The sequence below is a fragment of the Seriola dumerili genome, unplaced genomic scaffold (genome assembly GCF_002260705.1).
Source record: "Seriola dumerili isolate Sdu_G_001 unplaced genomic scaffold, Sdu_1.0 BDQW01001389.1, whole genome shotgun sequence".
Lineage (NCBI taxonomy): Eukaryota > Metazoa > Chordata > Actinopteri > Carangiformes > Carangidae > Seriola > Seriola dumerili.
Genome location: NW_019175644.1, coordinates 23,024 through 47,081, shown reverse-complemented (window position 1 = coordinate 47,081; position 24,058 = coordinate 23,024). Strand labels below are relative to the sequence as shown.

At 43.4% G+C, this 24,058-nt stretch overlaps 1 protein-coding gene across 2 annotated transcripts in view; it reads left to right on the top strand.

Moving 5' to 3' along the window:
• The window catches only part of astn2 (astrotactin 2), a 269,358-nt gene that overhangs the window by 232,079 nt on the left and 13,221 nt on the right, over positions 1-24,058 (top strand). Inside the window, exon 20 of one of the 2 annotated variants that reach the window (XM_022768048.1) lies at positions 20,898-21,039. In XM_022768048.1, coding sequence (XP_022623769.1) covers positions 20,898-21,039 — 142 coding nt within the window. Of the gene's footprint in view, positions 1-20,897; positions 21,040-24,058 lie in introns of those variants that run through there. The other variant, XM_022768049.1, reaches the window with a different exon arrangement.

The window sequence follows — 24,058 nt, the reverse complement described above, 5'->3', positions numbered from 1 at the left end:
AAAAAAAAAGTCATCTATTCTTGAAGGTTTCTCCCTGGTCCCTCACAAATCTTCCCTCTGAGGTCAACAGTGACTTGGAGATAGACTTTGCTGCTTTGATGTGCAAGGAGAGCAGCTGAGCCCTTAGTTCATATATCTTGTTGTTTATATGGACACCATGCTCTACTGGCACGCCGCAGTATCCCCACCGTCGCCCAGGTCTGGACCCATATATGCATGGTTGCAAAGCATGGGAGAGGGAATCTATGACAATATGCAACACCTGAAACATCCTCAATTGTTGGCTTTTTTTTTTTTACAGATGGTTATTATGTGTTCCATTTCATGTGTCATGATTCATTGACCTAACAGAAAAACCCGGAGACCAACCAAGAAGCAGTTCTGTTGGTGTTGTTTTCCACGGCTATTTCAGCGATATTTTACAGCTGTCATTGTCAAATAGTAAAAACCTAAAGTGCACACAAAGTATCAACAGGCTCCAGTGCTTCAGTATTGACTTGTAATGTGTGCTCTCACAATTACCCTGACATACACCAGAGTTGGTCTTAGTGTTCACATTAGCAGTTAATCACAAGAGGTTGTCGGCTTGCTGGCACTTGAAGAAAAAAAGAAAATCACATGTCAGTAGCAGATACCGCTTCCCTCTATCCTTGAAAGCCTCCCATTTCCACACAGTAAAGTCCTCTTCCAGGAATGTGAGCAGACAGGGCCTGGTGTGGCTCTGATCAACTTTGTTACCTCCTGAACTCTGCTATCGCTGGGAACCCCCCCCCCCCTCCCCCATTTCATCACTAGAAATGCTGCTATTCATCCGGATCCTATAGAAGCTGGGAAGTTTTTTTTTCTTTTCTGACCCTTGACCTCCTCCATGTGAGCTTTACTGGGGGATCCAAGTAGGTATTTTAAAATGTGGGTTATGAAATGTAACCGTAGTTCTATGAGCAAAAGTAAAGCAGGTATTTTACCACCCCTCCAGTCAATCAGGACATCCTATCCATTTTTTGTTACCCAGGATAATAAACAGTCAGTCTAATGACTTCTCCATCCATTAATCCAAACTGACCAAGAAGCACAAGGTTGACAGGTTAGAAAATTCCACCTATACTGTAGTCATAGAACTGGGCCTGCAATTCATAAACTGTTATATATTTGGTTGCATATAAACTGCATCTTCTAAGAAGCTCAAAACGCATAGAGGACAGCCCTGCCACAATACTGAGACAGTGTCACTAAGGCAACCCATTCATACCAGTAGGAGCCCACTCTACTTGACTGACTGTGATAACACGGAAGCAGCCCTCAATCTTAACCTGTACATCATAGGGATGTTGCCAACCACTCATGCTGATCTTTGAAGAAACTCAGGTACTGTTGCACACTCACTTAATCATTTCTCAATGCAGAGGCCCCAGGTGGAATCCAACACACCAACCTCCGACTTAAGCCATACACGGTCAGCAATAATCAACGCACCGACAACCATGAATTTAATGAAGGCAGGGGGCAGACTGCAAAGGGGTCTCACCCGGTAAGACACATCATGACCATGACATCCAGGGTAGGTCCACGGAGAGGCTGTGATCATCTCAGCCCAGAACAATCGACCCATCCTTGCAGCAAAGTTGAAGGTGGGGACACTGTGACATTAAACAGTCATCAGTCTGCATAAAAAAAAAAAAAAAAAAGCCACTAAAAGAGGGAGAGAGTGCAATGAGGCCGTCGTGTAGTTTGGGGAAGTTAGTGCTCAAAAACTTTGCCATAGCAGAAGAAAAAAAAAAACACCTGCTGTTAGCTAGCCAAGGCTGTGTGTTCAAGATGGCATATCAGCAAGTGCTTCAAAGTTTCCAGCCACCGGGAGTCAACAATAGTGTCTTCTACCAGAGGGTGTTTAAATCACAACCGTCACCCTGTCTTTGTCACGAAAACTAACAGTGGTAATGAGGGTATTGGAGACACGGTCGTTACTGCCAAGAGTCAGGTCCCAAGGTTAGTGCAGAAGAAGTCCGAACACTGCTCGTGCCAGATGTACAGATGGAGTACACAGAGAGGGAACACCTTTACCGATAAGGCCAGTAAGGAAAGAGGGGCACTGACTCACTGAGATGAAGCATGGGTGAGGATGAGGTCGTCCCAGATTGAAGTTAATTGTCTGAATAGCATGTATTCAAGTGCTGAAAAGAAAAAAGCAGACGTATAGGGAAGTTTTAATGGCTACCGTGCAGTCTCCAAACGTGATAACTCATCCTGATTGGCAGGCAAGTTCAAATGTAAATCTTGGTGGCAACGAACAGTACCTAAGCTCGTAGAGCCAGTTAGAGGGCAATGACTTCGAGAAACAACTATATTTATAGGAAACCTTGATCGTCAGTGGTGTTTAAACAATTGGCAAAAACATATAACTCTGTTTTATCCCCCATCCTCCCTGTCTGCTTACCGCTCGTATTTCAAGATACGGAGCAAAAGTCAAATGAAACCCTGCTGGTGGTACGACTGCTTGCACATATGATTCGACTGAGTGACCAGCTGTACAGCGTGAAGCATAATATTCTGGAAATTATATCTGCAAACAGTATTTAATTGTGTATTGTGTTATGTATTGTTTTTTTAGTAAAGTATTAGTGGGCACATTTGGAAAGCATCTAAATAATGTCAAATAAAAGGTTTGTACTAGCTTTGATGGCAATTTTGTTATTGCCACAGTAATCTACAAATTAAATAATAGATCAAAACAGTTCATTAACTACAATGGTTTTAATTTTATGCTAGTTCAGGAAAAGGGAATATCTACACGTCATGTATTGCCACTACTTCGTCCCCCATTCAGTCTCCTTTTATTCATTCTTATTTATTTCATTATTGTTATTAACATTTAATAACTTATGGAGTTTTATTATGCTCAATCTTGTAATTCAGACTGTTCATTCCTACCTTAATGGCCATGAAGCCTTGTGCAGTTAATTTTACAAGCCTTTTCTCCCCCCCACTATGATTTCAGTCCCATCAGTGATGGATATGCTCAGATGAGTGATCCACTTCACTGGGCCTCATGCAGGCCTCTAGATGGCACACCAAGGCAGAGGCAGCATTCACAGAGAAGCCAGTTAGATAGGCAGTGCTGATGCATTAGTGTGGGGCTCAGCATTCCTCCACAGCAATAGGTCAAAGCAGCTGTGATACGTAAGAAGATATTGACAATTACAGACATCTGATAACAGCATTAGAATGGATAAATGCTAAAAAAAAAAAAAAAAAAATCTCTGGAGGTAGCTTTAGTACCTGGAACAGCCAAAATAAGTGACGAAGCAACAAAAAATTAGCAACAGTAAGTTGTTTAAATGATACTGTATTGACATTAAGGGCATGTCCTTTTCACCTGTGCTTCAAATTACAAATACAACCCTGTGACTGGACCAATAGTAAGGAAATCACCTGGTTTTGTTTCAATTTTAGTCATCTAAGGTGCCAAAGCCAGATAATCAACCGCCACCATTAAAGACATCTACTTTGAAACTGGGTGAACACCTTATGACATGGTTGCAACTGCAGATTCTCATGCAAAAGGATGCAAGACTGTGTTTTGACTGCATGGAAATAATTAGTGGCTTACCTACGCTATAATGTCAGACATCCTTCAGCTCTGTTTCCTGTGTGTCTCACTGGGAGTTCCCAGGAAAAAAAAATGGAATGTGCCAAAAAATGTAATGAAATTTGTCTAATAAAGGGCTTAACCAAAAGTACCCCCCGATTGGCCGCATTCAGAAAGCTTCTGGGTTCCATCATCCCATTTTTACAATCCCTCTATTGTCTCGTCAGCTGCTAATTTGGGTGGCTTGTCCTTAAATCACAGTTATGCTGAGGTGACACTTTTTTGTGAAAGCGCTCATCAGCGTAGCACTGTGCTTCCCACAACTCTCACACAAATGCACACACTTGGCGCTAATTAAAAACCTGTGAGTATCTCTCTCTCTCTCTCTCCTCTCTCTCTCTCTGTCTCTCTCTCTCTCTCTCTCTCTCTCTCTCTTTGTGTGTGTGTTGCGTCACCGCTGTATGACACCTGATTTTGTGACATGAAGAACAACTGAGGGCACGGCAGAGCAGGAAAATTACAAGGGTTGGCAAGAACAAGAAAGTGAGAAGAGATTGTATGAAAATGTGGAAAAGTGAGAAGAACAGAGGGGGGAAAAAAAGCGGGCAGAAAAGACACAAGGAGAGGAAAGAGAGATCACAATGTAGAGGAGAGGAAGAGGGACGCAGACAGCACCAGCACTGAGGGTTACACAGCAGTGATGTCACCTCATACAGGCACTGTTGGACTGAGAAACAGATTAGCCATTTGATCTTTGCCCTTATTTTAGTTCCAGTTTCCTCCTCCCAGCTCACGCAGCCGGATTATTGTTATGGCATGACATGCGGATCTTCCTCTGCTTTACTCTCCTCTTCTGTCACATACCTCATACCTCCACATACCTCACTACTTCCCTCATGTCCCCCTTTCTTCTGCGATCAGGGTCAGTGGTATCCCCCTCCCCTGTTTATGTAACAGCTCCATTATTGGTTGAGACCAAGAATGCCCCTCCAATGCGTCGATAAGCCCTCATTCAAAGAGATTGAATTATATGGAGATAAACGGTGTCCTTGAGCATGGGTGCAGATAACAGATTGGAGTGACACAGCTGACTCTCTTTGTTTTGTTAATTAAAGATGACCTCATCGCTAAAAATGGACGCTGTGCACCTCCTCGTCACGAGCCTCGCCATCAGCAGATTGCAGATTGCAGGCAGGGGGCCAAGGGCTTTCTGCATTCCCTTTCCCTTTTTGCTTCCTTTCCCATTTTGCCTCATCACACACACAGTTATCCTCTCTCTCTTTGACTTTCCCGATTTCATTTTTTTTTCTCCTTTGCTCAACAACCATGACACTCCCTTGGCATCTCTTATGTAAATATGGACACTTAATGTGTGTTCGTGAAACCTCTAACTCACGTTAGTGGATTTGTGCTTGAATTGTAATTGACACAAGACAAGGATGCTTCCCCTCAGTGCCTTCCTTTTCAATCATCATTGTGTGCCGTGGGGCATTGCGTCCCTATCAGTCATACGGATGCTAATGAGATTTTTGCATGTTATGAATTGACAGAACTTAGGGTGATGTGGACATGATCTTTGTTGAATTTGGCGCTAGCTAAAATCGATTTAAAATGCATTTAAGCATTAAATTGGGATTGATTAGTCTCACTTTGCCTCCAGGGCACTGCAAACACTTAAAGTGGTAGAAATAAATATTTAGTCATGACGGAATTACTCTCTGCATTAATATACAGTAAAGGACCAACAACCCTGCCTAGATTTATTTCGAGCTATTATAGTCATTGCCGAGACACATTTTGTTGCTGATACTGTATCTGTGCTCCAGCCAGCCACAATACACAACACTGTTGTGTTGCTGAATTGTATTGGATTATATTGAAGTGTTTCTAATATTTTGTCCACCCCTCAAATGACCATTTCAACTCGACACATCACTATGGTAATTCTATAATCAAAAAGCTCAATAGTCAAAACTGAAAGATTCACAATCCAAAAAAGTATTAACATAAATGATGCATTGACACTACTAGGGAGACCTTTTCTCATTTCTTTTCTTAGCCTTTTTCTCATAGGTAAACAGATGATGAGAACTGGCCTGTAACCTGAGTTCAATGGCTACAGGAAGCAGCACCTGTAGCCATAGAACTAAGGTTGCAATGGATAGCCGCTGTTCTATTTTACATAAGCTCTGACATAACGTACTCCCAGTTACAAGCCTGACTGACCGCCATCACACAGACGTGTCAAACAGAATGACCACCACACAACAACTATACTAGCCAGTATGCACAGAGAGTTGACTGACACCAAGTGGTGACACCAAGAGACAGGCAACAATTGGTCAGCCTACACAAATCCTACTAGTGTCTGTACCACAGAGCCAGCTGAAGCCATCAGAGCCCACCAGTCTAGTGGTACAGCAGGTGGAGGATGGCAGTGCACATCAACCAGTCAATACAGTGCAGCATCACAGTAAGACACAAGCCAACAGCCTGTCAACACCCAGTGGTTTATTCTTAGTGCCAAGGACGGACCCAGGGGGAGACAGAGCCACAGTAAAAGGAGCTGGGGGCAGTAAAAACAGACCACACACGGGTCACATCAAAATGGCAGACATGGACCCAGGGGGCCATTAGTCTGTGACAAACCACCACACCTGACCCAATTCCTTGTTATGCAGGGCCATTTTCTTGTGAAAGGGCAGAGGCAACCCAGGAATGTCCAGTACAAAGAATCTGACGAACAGGCAGGGACTTGGCCACTGAGTATCCGAAACAGCAGGAGTAAGATGAGGCTGTTGTATGTGGAGAATTGTTCAATACACTCATGTTTAATGAGGAGAAAATTAAGTCTTGTTTGCATGGTACATCTTTCAGTTTCATTATCAACGAGGATCTCCATATTTGCCACTTGTGGTTATTGTCGTTCAGTTATGACCTCATTTCACCTTCTGCCTGCAAAATCAGCAGTCCACAGAGCTGCAGAAATGTTATTGTACTGTGTATGATTGACAGGTTGACAGTGAAATTAAACATCAAATTTGTCCCAGGGGAAGGAGAAATAATTAATTAATTAATTTTTGCCATTATATCTGCTTAACCTGTTTTACTCTGTTTTCATTCAGACCCATATGTTACTTTAGCTTCTAATATCACATCTTATCTTTGATTACACCATGGCCTGGGTGAAAACTCAATTATTATTAGCTGGAAGGAAGTTGATTAATTTCAGATAACTGTCTGAAATTAATCAGGCAGTTATCTGACGTAATACTCTTATTACTCTTGCAAATGAACGCGTTATCAAGATGCAAGTGTTCCACTGAGTTGTCCATTGTATTTCTTACTGCTCAACAACAACATACAATCTCATAAGTCTGTACATTCGGGACATGTTTTGTGAATAGTTTGTTTGAAGAACAAATTAATAAAAGAGTTGAAAGGTTGGTGTGGAAGTACAATGGTTACTCACTTTGGGAAACCAACCTTGTGTTTGCAGAATGTGTGCATGGGTTATTGAAACTGACCGTGGTTTCAATAAAATGACACATGGTTGCAAATTTGTTGGGAAAATTCTAGATTAAGAGGGATTACTTGAAAACACTGTGTGAATTTAGATTTTAATTCCCACCGGAGGCCTCTATAATAATGTCTGTTGTGTTTATATATTTTGAATTTGTTTGCATTTATTTCACTATGGATAGTGGAGGAACCAGCGTCCTGTCAAATAAAGATGCAGATGCCAGCTTAGTGTTGATGTTGCTTGGTACAGAATTCAAAACTGTATATTGTGGTATCATATTTGATACTGTAGATTGGGGCATGGACTTCTTATCTCTGGGTTTATGCCACATGTAAGGTTCAATTCTTGGAGCAGTACACTTTCTAGAAAGAGTAGCGTAGATCTAGGGATGGAAATGTTGGTCTGTTTGACTAGACCGCCTCTTTGTCCAGGCTGCAATTTCTCAACACCCACTGGATGGATTGCCATTAAGTCTTGCAAAGGCATCCAGGGTCCCCAGATGATGAAACTTACTGACATCGATGATCCCCTAACGTTTCCTCTGTAGCCACCACAAGCTTGATACTTGTGGGTTTTAAGAAATGTCTCAACAAATAATGGATGGATTGCCATGAAATTTAATTTGTCCAGTAGCCTACTTTATTTTATGACCAAATATCTGCAAAACTAATATTTTTTCCTGTCACACTGTGTTTTGCGCTATTTAGCAAATGTTATCATGCTAACACACTATACTAAAATAGCAGATATGATAAACATTACACCTGCTTACACCAACATGTTAGCATGTTAGCACATTGATGTTGGCATTAAACTGGAATTATAGCATACACTTGAAGACTAAGTGTATGGTATGATGGCTCACAGATTCAGAGAAGAGGTTGACAGCTGCCTTGTTTTGTTGTTATGCTGATGATGTGCAATTGTGCTCATCGGTTAAGTGGAATGATTTATTGTTCTGAGCAATGGTTAGGGTAGAAAAATGTGCAAAGAACATCTGTCCAATATCACACAGAAGTCAGCAGAAAAAAGGTTTTTATCATAGTTGATGTTGATCTCCTGATCATGACAATGGTGCGCTAAAGAGAGAAAGAAAGCTTTAAAGTCTCCATAAAGTAGTCTGATAATCTTGAAGTCTCGTCTTAAGGATTTGACTTTTTTCTGTTTGCATAACTGTTGCTTCATCATGCTTTGTTATATTTATTCATAGAAAGCTTTTTGTTCAGACTTATTGCATCACCTTGTTACTCCCTTACTTAAGCAAAGCTGCACTCTTCAGGTGAAGCACCTTGCTGTCAGGTAAAAGATGACACATGGCACTCTACAGTCTACACCAGCGGTCCCCAAACTTTTTTCAGTGGGGGCCACATCAACTTTCCTTTCTGAGATGGGGGGCCGAGGTTAGTCTATAACAGGAAATGATATGGGCCAGGGTGACAACCAGTATTATTGTGGAGATTACAATGATAATTTGTTGTAGCTGCCCTTCGTTTGGCTGTGGCACCACCTGTTGATTTGCAAAAAAAAGTAATAAAAAGTCTTCACATGTGTTTATTTGAAGTACCACAGATACTCCATTTATTTTATAGAAAATAACAACACAAACTGATGGTAATGCCGGAGGGGCCGCCGGCGGGCTAGCTCTGCTTGCTGGGCGCAATCCCTGTGCCGGGGGGGGGGGCGCGGGCGGGCCGCCGGGCTGCTAGCTCTGCTTGCTGGGCGCAATCCCTGTGCCGGGGGGGGGGGCGCGGGCGGGCCGCCGGGCTGCTAGCTCTGCTTGCTGGGCGCAATCCCTGTGCCGGGGGGGGGGGCGCGGGCGGGCCGCCGGGCTGCTAGCTCTGCTTGCTGGGCGCAATCCCTGTGCCGGGGGGGGGGGCGCGGGCGGGCCGCCGGGCTGCTAGCTCTGCTTGCTGGGCGCAATCCCTGTGCCGGGGGGGGGGGCGCGGGCGGGCCGCCGGGCTGCTAGCTCTGCTTGCTGGGCGCAATCCCTGTGCCGGGGGGGGGGGCGCGGGCGGGCCGCCGGGCTGCTAGCTCTGCTTGCTGGGCGCAATCCCTGTGCCGGGGGGGGGGGCGCGGGCGGGCCGCCGGGCTGCTAGCTCTGCTTGCTGGGCGCAATCCCTGTGCCGGGGGGGGGGGCGCGGGCGGGCCGCCGGGCTGCTAGCTCTGCTTGCTGGGCGCAATCCCTGTGCCGGGGGGGGGGGCGCGGGCGGGCCGCCGGGCTGCTAGCTCTGCTTGCTGGGCGCAATCCCTGTGCCGGGGGGGGGGGCGCGGGCGGGCCGCCGGGCTGCTAGCTCTGCTTGCTGGGCGCAATCCCTGTGCCGGGGGGGGGGGCGCGGGCGGGCCGCCGGGCTGCTAGCTCTGCTTGCTGGGCGCAATCCCTGTGCCGGGGGGGGGGGCGCGGGCGGGCCGCCGGGCTGCTAGCTCTGCTTGCTGGGCGCAATCCCTGTGCCGGGGGGGGGGGCGCGGGCGGGCCGCCGGGCTGCTAGCTCTGCTTGCTGGGCGCAATCCCTGTGCCGGGGGGGGGGGCGCGGGCGGGCCGCCGGGCTGCTAGCTCTGCTTGCTGGGCGCAATCCCTGTGCCGGGGGGGGGGGCGCGGGCGGGCCGCCGGGCTGCTAGCTCTGCTTGCTGGGCGCAATCCCTGTGCCGGGGGGGGGGGCGCGGGCGGGCCGCCGGGCTGCTAGCTCTGCTTGCTGGGCGCAATCCCTGTGCCGGGGGGGGGGGCGCGGGCGGGCCGCCGGGCTGCTAGCTCTGCTTGCTGGGCGCAATCCCTGTGCCGGGGGGGGGGGCGCGGGCGGGCCGCCGGGCTGCTAGCTCTGCTTGCTGGGCGCAATGCCTGTGCCGGGGAGGGGGGGTGCACCGGCGGGCCACCGGGCGGCTAGCTGTGCTTGCTCGGCGCAATGCCTGTGCCGGGGAGGGGGGTGCCGCCGGGCGGCTAGCTCTGCTTGCTGGGTGCAATGCCTGTGCCGGGGGGGGGGCTGGCGGGCCGGTGGGCCGCCGGGCGGCTAGCTCTGCTTGCTGGGCGCAATGCCTGTGCCAGGGGGGGGGTGGGGCGCCGGCGGGCCGCCATGGGTCATCTCTCATATGCTGAGGTGCCACACCATTAAGACTAGTGTGAATGTCACAACGGAAAAGTTTGTCCAAAGTCCACAAGTTTGGTGTCTACGGACTCGGCTCGTCACGCTGAGTAACATATGTCAGCCCCAGCCTTCTGAGTCGCTCCCTTCCGAAGGGTCATCTCTCATATGCTGAGGTGCCACACCATTAAGACTAGTGTGAATGTCACAACGGAAAAGTTTGTCCAAAGTCCACAAGTTTGGTGTCTACGGACTCGGCTCGTCACGCTGAGTAACATATGTCAGCCCCAGCCTTCTGAGTCGCTCCCTTCCGAAGGGCCGCCATGGGCGGTCTCTCATATGCTGCCGGGGGACACGGTTAAATTCTGTGTTTTAATAATTTCCCAAAAATTTTCTCGAAAGTCCACAAATTTGGTGTCTACGGACTCGGCTCGTCACGCTGAGTAACATATGTCAGCCCCAGGCTTCTAAGTCGCTCCCTTCGGAAGGGATGCCTCGTTAAACGTCTCCGAGGCCCGCTTGCTGCGACGAAAAATTTTGTCAAAAGTCCACAAATTGGGTGTCTACGGACTCGGCTCGTCACGCTGAGTAACATATGTCAGCCCCAGCCTTCTGAGTCGCTCCCTTCCGAAGGGCCGCCATGGGTCATCTCTCATATGCTGAGGTGCCACACCAGCGGTCCCCAAACTTTTTTCAGTGGGGGCCACATCAACTTTCCTTTCTGAGATGGGGGGCCGAGGTTAGTCTATAACAGGAAATGATATGGGCCAGGGTGACAACCAGTATTATTGTGGAGATTACAATGATAATTTGTTGTAGCTGCCCTTCGTTTGGCTTTGGCACCACCTGTTGATTTGCAAAAAAAAGTAATAAAAAGTCTTCACATGTGTTTATTTGAAGTACCACAGATACTCCATTTATTTTATAGAAAATAACAACACAAACTGATGGTAATGTTCAAGTAAGAATGAGGTGATGTGATTTTGTAACAGGTACAGTTGAGTTAACAAACGGTAAGTGTTCTGTCTTTACAGGTAGTGAAATAATATTAATACAGAATAGTGGTCAGAATCAGGTAGAACATGTTGCCTATAAAAAGAGCATTACTATAATGACATTTTTTAATATCTATTGCTATTGAAATCAGTAGGCTTACCATATCAGTGTGAGCTGTGGGCTTGCTTCTGACTGGTGAGGAGATCGATGTCAGGTTCCATTCCAGTTACAGCCAGTCTCAGAGACTGATGCAGGTGTTGATCTGTGAGACTTGATCTCGTCGGATTTTTTATCAGCTTCATGTGTGAAAAAGTTTGCTCACAGATATATGTGCTCCCAAAAACTGTGGACATCTTTGTTGCGTGCTTTCTTATGTTGGGGTAGGTCTCATTTGGGAGGGCAGCATAGTACTTGATCAGACTGTTGGGGCTGAATACGTCTTTCAGCACATCACAGGTCTGCAACTCAGCCAGCTCAAATTGAAGAGAAGGCAGGGTGTCGTTAATGTCGGCAGCAAAAGGGTTCTGGAATGTGCGGATTTCTTTAACGTGGACATGAAGCTCACGGAACCGCACACCGAACTCCGCCCTCAGTGTTTCCAGTGCGTCCTTGCACTTCTCGGTTGGGAACGGGACCGCCGGTTTCTCAGCTGAGAGGCTTCGAGTAGCAGGGAGATGGGTGAAGTCTTGTTTTTGCACCTGTCCAATAAGCAGCGCTAGTTTAAGCTCAAATACTTTGATGTGGGAATACATGTCAGATTAGTTTTCCCTTGCCTTGGAGCTGCAAGTTGAGGCCGTTTAAAATTTCTGACACATCTGTTAATAAAGGCGAGGTCCCATTTCCATTCTGTGTCGATCAGCTCTGGGACAGTTTTTCCCTTTGTCAGGAGAAAGGCATTGATTTCGGGTAGCAGGTCGTAAAAACGCTTCAAAACTCTGCCCCGGCTTAACCAGCGGACTTCAGTGTGGTAAAGCACGTCTCCGTGGGCTGATTCTAGCTCGGAGAGAAAGGCTTGGAACTGCCTGTGTTTAAGTCCGTTTGCTCTGATGAAGTTTATGCAGGACACAACCACCTTCATGACAGATTCCCACCTCAGAACTTTGCAGCTTGACGCTGGCTCGGTCACGATCAAAGTCACGTCAGAATATACCATTGTGTGAGGAGGTGAAGATGAGCCACTATTAACTATAAATAGCTCATAACTATGGTCAATTTTAATTAGAATGCCAACCTTTAAGTACGGATATGTTATGATGTTATGATAGGAAAATGCAATTTAATAAAAATTGGTTGATGTTTAGAGGGATTGTCTGGGATCGTTAAGTGGGCCACTCCAATTGCTTTGGCGGGCCGGATGTGGCCCGCGGGCCGTAGTTTGGGGACCCCTAGTCTACACCCAGGCCAACACAGGGAGTCTCTGTGACCTGATACAGAGGACTTGTTACACAACACTTACATTGTAATGGCGCAAGGACATTACAAGTTGAGTTTATGTGTGCGTAAGGGCAATACAGAATGCATTTTAATACATGACATGATGCTGCTTCAAAGTAAGCACATAACTCCATTCCAATCTATTTTAGCTTTCTGTCTCAAACAATGAAAAAAGTGTTTTCATAAATAAATGATGTATCTCTCTGCCAGCACAATGTCTCTGGAGAGTTGTCCAAAGGGATGTCCCTCTACCTGATTAGAAAAAGTTGGACAATTCTATGCAACTCAGCCTGCTTGGAGAAATCTGTTTCCCACAGTGCTTTGTTGCTATACCTCTAAATATCTCCTCTGGATGCCATTAGTAAATCTCCTCGTCTCAACTGCAAAGCTCTCTGACACATAAACACTTAAATGTGTGATGTGTCTTGTTTTTGTTTTTACCTTGAGTTTCCTGCAATAGGTGGCACTGTGCGACATTAGGTTAGGGCAGTATTTATATACCTGTATAATGTCTACTCTCTGTGTGTGTGTGTGTGTGTGTGTGTGTGTGTGTGTGTGTGTGAGTGTGAGAGAAAGAAAGAGAGGAAGGGAGGAAGGTGACGTTGCGTAGGCTCTGCGTGGGGAGTGGAGGCTTGAGTGCAGACAGTTTAACAGAAGAGGCCCCTAGCAGGTTTGGCAGGCCACAGGAAATATAAAGCTTGTGATTTGTTTGTTAATATAAAGCTTGTGTTTTGTTTGTTTAAAAAGAGTCCACTGTGCAGTCATCTGGACTGATAGTAGGTCGGAAGAGAAAGAGGGACAAAGGAAAACAGAACGAGAAAGAGGGTAGTCTGAGGACAAACAGAAACATGATGTGAGAGAGAAAGAATGAAAGGTGATCATGTAAGAATAAAAACAGAGAGCAGCCCATACTTTAGCACACATGGTGATATATCTATGCTGAAACTTGATCACTCACTTCCTAACACAAAAACTGTTGTTATCACAAAGACATTATATCAGATCAAACTTTCAATTATATGAAATCCCTTGGAACTGGTATGATCGAAATATTAGGCACAAAAATGGATTAAAATACTGTGTATTTTCTGAAAACCAACTACCAAGATATTGTTATTTATGAAGAGTAAAAAAACATTTTAATACTGTAATTTTAACATTTTTAACCTTTGACTGGCAAATGTGAACTAAAGTTAACAGTTGTGGAAAAGAAAAGAAAAATGTAATTGATTTAAGATACATTTAACTTTACTAAACTGAGCTCGTAGCTAAGAAAGTGAATAAACAGTGATTTACTGCAGTGATTTTGTTGTTCTGCCACTTTCCCTCAAATTTCCTCTTTGGGCAGTAAAAAAAAAAAAAAAAGCCCTAATGTGTGAACCCTCTGACCTTGAGGATTTACACGTACACTCACTCACTCTCTCTCTCTCTCTCTCTCACACACACACACACACACACACACACACAGACATGGCTAATGGCTGAGGCAATTACACTGTGCCTGAATTCAGTAGTGTAATTGAAATGATATGTCAGGGATAACAGTATAGCAAAGTCTGGCTTCCAACATCAGACGAAATGCCACCGCGCCACCATGTACACACCCGTCTCTACATCCAGCCACACAAGGGCAAATAAGGGGAGCGTGTGTTGTGCTTCTGTAAGTCTGCCTGCGTGTAATTGTGCATATACCGTACACATGTACTGTGTTTGTCGTAAAAGTGCACATTTTGCATTGTATACGATGAAAGTATACAGTAAATTCCAACTTTCTGTTCACTTTTTGCGTCCCGCCTACAGCTACTACTGCACCCCATGACACCCATGAAGGAAGGATTTCTTCTTGAATTTCCCCTCCCGTGCCCACCCCCATCCCCTCCTTTTTTTTGTTTTTTTTTGTTTTGTTTTGTTTTGTTTTGTGCCAACGTTTTTTGAGAGGGGTTTTCCTTGTCTTCTCAGAAACTGGGTCAGTCTGGGTCAGGAACTGTTGCTGTTGTGGTCCAGCAAAGCCCTTTGAGACACTGTATATGACATTGGTCTGTGCAAATAAACTGAACTTGACTTGTTTGCAACTACATCATAGTTATACATCATAGGCCTGTGTGTGTTTGAATCAGAGTGGTTCTCTGTGTTCGCTGTCGGTCAGCCCATCTCGTCATGTTCCCATGAATTGCTATTATTTGTTCCCCCCTTTCTGCTAACTAAAAAGGTCACCTGGCATTTACCATCGCCATGTAAGCTGGAGAACACGCAAAATGGCTTTTACCGTAATAGAATTTTCGGGGGCCTTAATTTTTGCCAGCTGTGTGCTGGTTTGGCTTTGGTATTGACAGAAATGTTGACGGACCTCAGGCCTACCCATGAGGAGCCCCTCCGAAGGGTAGAACCATAAATGCTGCTTCTGGGTGGGTTTTAATGTCCTATTCTACAGTTAATGCAGGAGATGTTTGTTTAGCATTACCTAATACTAGATTGGTATGCAAGCACTTAAAAGCTACCACCGTGGAGGCAGAGGATGATTGAAAGTCCTCGGTAGAATACATGTGTGCCAGTTGCTTCTTAAAAAACACTTCCAGTTCAGCAGGTGATTCATACAACCATTTTGTCATGGTTCTGAGTTTCAGTCTGCTCATTCACCCTTTTATTCATTCAGTCCAGTTGTTTGTGCATCCATGTTGTATTTCTGCTGTCATTTCAGGTCCTGCCACAGATCCACTCCACTGCGTTTTAACATATTGCCTTCGTTAATGTTTAGACCATGTGCTGCTGATTCATAAATTACTGTTTTGCAGCAAGTGTTGCTGGAATTTCCTCCCTCTCTACATTGAATCAAGCACCGGCTTGATTAGGAAAGATACAGAGCGAGACCACGGCCATGTGCTCAAAGCTTAAAGCCAAGCTTTAAAAGATTAACACATAGTTTTAGTTGAGTTCAAATGGTTCAGAGAATGAATTTGGACTCGTGTTCAAGGTTCTGCAGTCGTTAGATCCGACACCAGAATCCGCCCTCCGGTTTGATCACTTCTGAGCAAATAAATGCCTCCTCATAAATTATGTTTGCTTTCCTTTGTAATAGTTACATGCAGTGAACAGTATTTCCAGATACCTTTCACCACTCTCAAGGAGCCAGCACTGTCTGACAGTGTTCTTATGTAGGATCAGTCTACAACTTCAGTAGCTTCCCATTGTATTTGATGTCTCTTAAATCAGCAGGGCCACTGACAAGACTATTTCTTTGCCCTCTGTTTGGATTACTTAGGCTGCATTTCACATAGAAATTGCTGTCATTTATCCGCTTTTATTTGATTGTCATTATTTCAGTATTCTTGCAAGCTAACATTTACACATAGAAAAGGCCTTTATCAGCCCCTTTACTGTGTGCACATGATAGTACATTGTGTACCCCTCCGAAACCTGCTTACTGGTCTTATATTTATGTAATTGCATAACAGTTTATAGCTTTCAGATGGCTCTGTTTAAAAAGGGGTTTGACCCATGGAATGTGTGGGTAAAGTTTGCTAGGTAAGGGTATATGATTATTAAAAAGAAAAAAACACACACTGTGCTCTCCTGCTGAGTCCTTAAATTGATAATTATACAGTAAGCCACTCAAGAGCCACAAAAGACTAGACCAAAGACATTTGTCTTTTGTTTAGTCTTCCAGATGGATCAAACTAACTGAAGCACTTCCCTGCACCGTCAGTGACATAAATGGTCTACTCACACTGTACATGTAATGTCCAATTATGACACATTGCCTCATGTCGCTAAGCTCATGCTCATGCCTCTCAATTAAGGCCAGGGAGACAGAACATATTTTTAACTCTGTTAGTACACATGGATTTTGTCATGTGAAATGTTGGTTTTGGACCCCAACTGTTAAGGAACAATGTTGCAAATGATCTACTGTATAAACACTATGATGAGCACATTTGATAATTGCATATTCAGTGCTTTGTGTCTTCAATAGATCAGTTAGCTATACATTTACAGCAAAACTTTATCAGCAACTGTTCTTGATTTGTTAGATTGATGACCACAGGGGATATTAAATAAGGCTTACCCTATAATCTCCTCCTTCCTTTTATAGTACTTTTGCTCTTTTTTGTTGTTGTTGTCATCCAAAGCCTTCTGGGAGACAAGTGCATATTTGTCAATGTGTGTGTGTGTTTGTTCATTTGTCTACAGGCCACATTGTCAATGTGGCTGTAAACAAAAAGAAAAAACTTGTGACCCAGCAATGATCAATCTCTAGACAATACGTCAGAGAGCACCGCTATTGGTGAGCACACTCTGCTATACAAGCATGAGTCAGTAGATCCGCCATTTAATTTTTGCAAGTCAGGGTTATGTTGTAATCAAACACAATGCCAAGAAAATGTATGTGAACCCATTGGAATAACCTGGTTTCCTGTTCTGATTGGTCATAAAATGTGATCTCATCTTCATCTAAGTCACAAGTACAGACAAACACAACGTGCTTAAGGTAATATCACAGAAACTATTATAAACTTTAATGTCTTAATTGAACACAGCCCTTAAACATTCACAGTGCTGGTGGAAAAAGTAAGTGAACCCCTTAATGACAAACCTGCTTTGGTGGCAATAACCTGAAACAAGAGCTTCTAGTAACGTTCAGGAGGAATTTTGGACCATTCTTCTTTATAGAACAGCTTTTCAGCTTAGTCATATTCTCAGGATGTCTGGTGTGAACAGCTCTCTTCAGGTCATTCAACAATGTCTATACTGGATCAGGGTCACCCAACTTCTACTATTACTTCTATCCTGCAATATTCTTTGATATACTTGAGGATTCATTTGTTGCCTTGATGATGTGGAGCTGTCCAGGCCCAGAGGCAACAACGCCCCAAATCATGATGCTTGTTCCCCCCTACTTCACGATGATGTTTCATTAGTCATCATCAGTCCACAAAACATTTTCCCAGTGGTGTTGTGGAGTGTCAAGCTGCTCTTTGGCAAACCTCGGAAGCACAGAAATATTTTTTTGGAGAGGCAGTGGCTTCCTCAGTGTTGCTCATGGACACCATGCTTTATGTAACCACGCACTACCATGAGCAGAGATGTTAACCAGCTCCAATGATTCCTTTAAGCCTTTAGCTGTTTCTCTGAGGTTCTTTGTTATGTTACTGATCATTCTGCATTGTGCATTTGGAGTCAACATTTTTAACCTTCATGCAAATCAACAATTCTTTATCCTAAGTCGTCTGAGATCTCTTTTTTTGCAAGACAAGTTTCACATCAGCAGATATTTCTTGTAAATAGTGAATAGCAAAGTGTTTTTATAATTCAAAGGAACTCTGACTTACACCTCTAATCTTGGGTCATTGATTTGATTCCATGTTTGCTAACTCCTGACTACAATTAGCTTTGATTGATGCCCTTAGCCGAGGGGTTCTCATACGTTTTCCAGCCTCCTCTGTGAATGTTTGAATGATTTTTTCAATATGGACTAGAACAATGCAATGATTTGTGTGTTATTAGTTAAAGTTAGATTGTGTTTGTTCATAATTGTAACTTGGATGAAGATCTGACCACGTTTTCCCACAAATTTATACATGAATGGAGGTAATTCCAAAGGGTTCACTTACTTTTTCTTGCCACTGTACTATACATCAACTCGCCCCTACTTAAACACTCACAGGTGATTGCTCCTGAACTGTACTGTAGTCACGCATCAGCTCCATGATTTATTCTGATTATCAAAACATCCATTGACATCATCATTCCTCCGCCTGACCACATCCAAAATCATAAAACATCAGAGCACTTGCCATCCTTTTTCCTTTCCTGTCTTATTGTTTGTCTCTTTGTCTCTTGACTTTTTTTCTCTTTCCTTCCCTCCTTTTACTCCTCTTTGGTCCACGCTGTGTTTAGAACTCTCTTTTTCTACTTTTAGGCTTTGTGAAGTAGGAGAAATCTGGGATTCACTGCGTCTCTGTCATAGTTGCTTGCAATGAAAGGCAGGGGAATGGCCTTGAAAGGTATAATGAACGCAAGCCAAATCAGGTCAATAGTCAATCTTTAATAGATCATTACCAATTATTACTGCAAAAGATAAAGTGGTCTGCTAGGCGTAATTTATTGTTCCACCAAATTTTGGTGTGTTAACATGCTTAGCCCACTAAATACACTAATTGCAAGAATAATAAGGGAACGGAACAGTTCTGTGTTGCCCCAGACAGGGGGAAAAAAAGTCAACAACTAATATCAGTTTCAGTTTAGTGTAACTGTGCTGAGTACCAGGAGCCTGCTATATAGTTCAAGCCCATGAAGATCAAGTGGCAAAATAAAATTCCTGATGCTAATGTCCTGATGTGCTGGCAGGCAGAGTATCCATACCATGCCTGGAAACTGGCTGACTGGCAAATATATGGAAAATAGCCACATGGTTGTTCTATGCTACAGTTGAAATGGTGTGCATACAAACTGCAGAGCCATGACATTGGAGACTGGGTTTCACAGGCTACAAAAACAATTTGGTTAAGGTTAGGGGGAAAAATGCAGTTTTTGATTAAATATTTAAAAACTAAGCATGCCTTGTCTTTTATTTTAAGTCAGCATTAATTTTTCTAACATTTAACCAATACCACAATCTTTCCCTAATCTTAACCAAAGTGCTTTTAGTTGCTTAAACATAACAATGAAAACATTATTCATGTGTCAGTTGATACAAGCTCAGATTGTAAGAAAAACAAATGAACTATGTTGTTATTAAATGTTTGATAAGGTTCCAAAATTATGTTGAAAAAAAAACACAATAAGGGCAGCATTAAATTTTTCAGAAATAATTTTTTTGTTTGCAAATTAATAGTGTATACACATAATTTCTAGGAGACAGGGTTGTATATAGTGTCTGTATGCAATCATTAATTAGCCAGCTGAAAATCTTCCTTATCATTCCTGTTAAAAGCAAACACCAAGCAGATTGCCCCAATGTAAGACAGAGTTGTTTATATTATTTAAAAAATAAGAATAATGTCAAAAAGATCAAGGCCGATGAAACATATGAAGGGCGGATCTGTTCCATGAAAAATAATTTAGGAAAACTGCATTGAATGTGAAATGTCTAAATCCCAGCACTGAACTGGAAGACAGTGCAGTCGCTCTATTGCTGAAGATTAGCAATACTACAACAATATGGACTTAGATATACATATACTGTATATAGACTCATATGATTAATATTTTGAAAATGTACATCATGTAAAATTGATATTGACAAGTTCTTTTGCAGAGCTAAGCAGGTTTTAACAGATTAAATGAGTCCAATTTCAGATTCATGTTTTTAAAAGGTAAAACCTTCGAAAGAGAAAACACTGCAACAGTACAGGAATGTGTTTAAGGGGAAACCTCCTATACACAGAGCTCTTTCTGTGAAAAGGTCAAATCATTCATTCGTGCAGTTCTTTTTCCTCTCTTCTGCAACCTTTTCTTACCATCCCCATGTGCCTTACCAGCCAGACTTACTCCCTGTGTTTATAAGTTGGCCCATGTATCATAAGCTAAAACTAAGCTGCCCTTTAGCTCATGTAGAAATAGTTGGAAATCCAACCGTTTGAGAGCTTTTAAACTATTTTGACAGCTCCCTCTTTTTTCCATCACCCCCATGAGCACTGGAAACTGGCGGCATGTATGTGTGTGTCTAAATGAACAAGTGTGCGTCGCTCGCCTTTCCCGTAAGCTGACATGAAAGATATTTCACAACTTGTGAAGTAGTGTTTTGTGAGACACAAGGGTGCTCAGTGAGATATCACTGTAACAGTACCATGTGCCCATAAAAGACAGAAAATCTGTTTTTTTACAGTTCTATAACGTGGTGTGTATGGGATGCTGCCAGTAAAACATCATATTTAATTTAGCCTCGGGCTTTGTGCTGGCGAAATGGCTCCTACCGGACCGGGCAGAGGTGAAACTCATAACACCAGAGTCAAATGGCACAATCATTGATAAGGAAAGCACTGCTTTCCCAAATGTAGAAATTCATTCATGACTAAGCTCATGTTGTGAGCCATTGTTTTCCTGTGTTGAAACATGTGGTGGAACGAAAACATGTGGCATTGCTTTGTTTGACTATGAAACAATAGATGAAAGATATTGTTGAAAGATAAGTTTGCCTTTTTTTTTTCCCTTTTTGGCAAAAAAGTATGACAGATGGTAAAACAGTACAAATAACATTTCCAAAGAAGAATTTTTGTAAGATTTTCTTTGTTTCTTTCTGTCTGTTCATTTTACACTTTCTTCTTTCCTTCCTGTTTCATACCAGGTGAGGTTCTGAGCTTGATGGATGATCTGTTTTCTGGTTTGGGTTCATCCTGTGTTGTTGCCGGGAGGAGAAGTGGAGACCATCCTCACTCTGTGCTATATTCAGTGGTCTTCAAGTGCCTGGAACCCGACAGTCTCTACAAGTAAGTCTGCTGATGCCCTTCGCAAAGTTTTCTGAGTCAGTTGATTTATTGTGGCTGTTGATATTGTTGTGTTGTGTTGTTGCAGAAATGTCTATAAAATATGGAAAGTCCCGAAGTATGTTCTCCGATCTCAATGGGTGTAAGGATTCATAGAGAGCATGGATTTTAAAATGAATTTGAAAATAATGTGCTTCCAAATGTTTGTGTAAATGAAGATGTATACAATATGTTAGAAGCTGGAAGAGTTTACAGACAGAATTGTGCTTTGCTGATTGTGAGGGGTCTTGTTTTTGTGTGTCCCTGTAACACTGGGAGCTGTGTTTGAGAGATCCTATTAGGGTCTACCAAGACATACAGGTCCTAGGTAAGAGTCTAGACTAAGACTTTCAGACGTCACCCTATTCAAAAATGAACATCCTTTACAATAAGGAAACTGTGTTCCCATAAGTAGGCATAGATGTAAAATCACACACCTGGGTAGGGGTTGGGTGCCATCCTTGGGCGCCAACTTTTTCCAGATTTATGTGCATGAGAATTACTTGGTAGGTGTGCAAATACTCAAGAGCTCATTTTCCACAGAGAACAAGAGAATTGCCTCAATGTAATTACTGTTGTGGTGAGGAAAACACACTGTTGCATGTTTGTGCACCTTTGTTCCTACTTTTTCCCCACCTTTGAGTGTGGCCATTTCATCGGGTATAAATTCTTTTGATTTCCAATGTGGTTTGACAATATGTCTTACAATCTAGTCCTGACAGAATATAAACCAGCCCATAGGAGTATGCAGCTTTGGGTTGACTCGAAGGAACAGCTTGCCTGACTTGACCTCGATCAGAACTATGTGGTGTTTTGTCATTGGGCTTTTGGGCTAGTCATAAACTCTCCGTGACAAGTGTATGTGTTACAAGAACAGCAACATTTCCAAAGATCCATTATTGCCTTTGTAGTTGTATCAGAACCTACGATTTGGTTAGCCCAAGGGACTCCTTGATCAGTGGTCAGGTTTTAGGAAGCCTAAAGAACTGCAGCTTATGTCATCACAGAAGCAAATGTATGGAAGGATTTGCGGAGGCCCTTATAGGGGGACCTTTGTTTGGCTTCATGGAGGTTATGGCAAACCATGACACAATTCAGGAAGGAGAGGCAGGGTCTAACCAAGGCTGTTTTCAGCAGAGGAGAACTGCTGACCTTGACTTTGAAGAACTCCAGAATCTGACTGACACCCCTGCTGTGGAGTGGGCAAAGTTGGAGGATTGAGAGGAAGTCTCACCAGTCTTTTTTGGTGGAGGTAGGCAAGGTGCCTGTGGTGGTTGAAATTTTCCCTGAAGTGCTAAAGACATGTTTTCGCAGACTCAGTTTATACACCTCATCAGTGTTATGTGGAGGTCGGGGACAATGTCTATGAACTGGAAGAAGAGGAGGGTGTCCCAGGGTGTGCTCCATTTAGCAGGGCATCACCTAATTGGTCATCAGCCAAACGACAAGTGATGAGTTTTTTTCCATTTCATTGTGGGAGATTTTGAAATATTTGTGCTATTTTCTCATGAACTTGCTGCTTACTTGTATGTTGATGATCTGGAAAACTTCCAAACCTTTTTTTAATATTCAGTCCCCTCTTTTGCATGTCCTGCTCACCTACAGTATTCAGCGACATTGCTCTTGGTCAAGGATTACAATAATTATTGCAACTTTTTCTGACCATGTTTCTATGAGTGCAGTGTTTCCCATAACCATATAAAGACAATTAATTTCATTAAACATTATATTGTGGCCATGTTTGCATCTTTCCAACAATGACTGGGCAAATATCAGCAAAACCACATCCTCCCCTGGGTGCCTACAATTACCACTGCAAATGTTATTTTGTTTCAGGGGGTGATTGTTACGTACTCCTGAACAACAGCTGGGTCCAGTTAACCAGGGAAGCGTACTTAGTCTCAACATGGTGGAAGTGGTGGATGCTTCCTTTTTTATGTTCTATTTGCTCAGAGGAGAACATGGATTCAGTGAAAACAGGAGGATCCCTGTTAAGAGGCCATATTTTTTTAAACTCAAAAACAAAGTGAACATTTTGTATGTGTAGATTTTTTTGGGGGGGGGGCATTTAGCTAACAGACCGACCTTACCTGTGGTCATTACATGCAGTCATAGACATTGTAGTCATCACCTTAACACATCATGCATTTTACAACATTAATCCAAACTGTGACAGTATGAGAAATGGGCAGGCAACTTCTTAAATGCTGCATCAGTGGCCCTACCAGTGATGGTCAACATCTAGTAGCCCACAGCTCTCCATGCACATGGCCTTACAAAGCCATGTGTCATTATGGTGGGATGTGTACAGTAATACACAGTGAGCAAAGAAAGAAAGAAAAAAAGAAAGAAAGACCAGCACATTGTAATGCAGCTCAATTTCCCTCCAAAAGATATTATATAACTTAAAATGTCGAGTTTTTGCTGAGTATAATACTTTAGTATTAGTCTCAACTTTCTTTGCTTTTGAGCCTGCATGATGGGTTGACGTTATACTGGACAACATTACAATGAAATATGTTTCTAGCTATTTATTATTATTAAAATACAGCATCAAAAACTACCATAGAGCTGACTCAACTTGTCTCTGACACAGTGTCAAGAACAACTGAAAAGTTGGTAGCATTAATTACTGGGCTGTTTTATAGGATTGCACTGCAATGATCAATCACTGTATGGTAAGGTCTTTAGAGGGACATTTCAGACTAGAAATATATTTATCTTAGATTTGAGGCAGGCATTTTGAAATAAAGTTGCAAGAGCAGCAACAATGGATGAACCAGACAGGACCCAGATGTTGTTGTGGCTTTCATGGGACGCGTGAAACACACAGTCTTCTCAGCGTTTCACTGTCTTCTCAGGTTTTGTTAAGGGACTTGTTTATAATGATCTTGCTGTTTGGTGGCCTTGGTTTGTTTTGGGAACCTCTGAAAAAAACTACCAGGATTTAAAGCTGTGGGAAACCTGTTGTAGAGTCCTACTT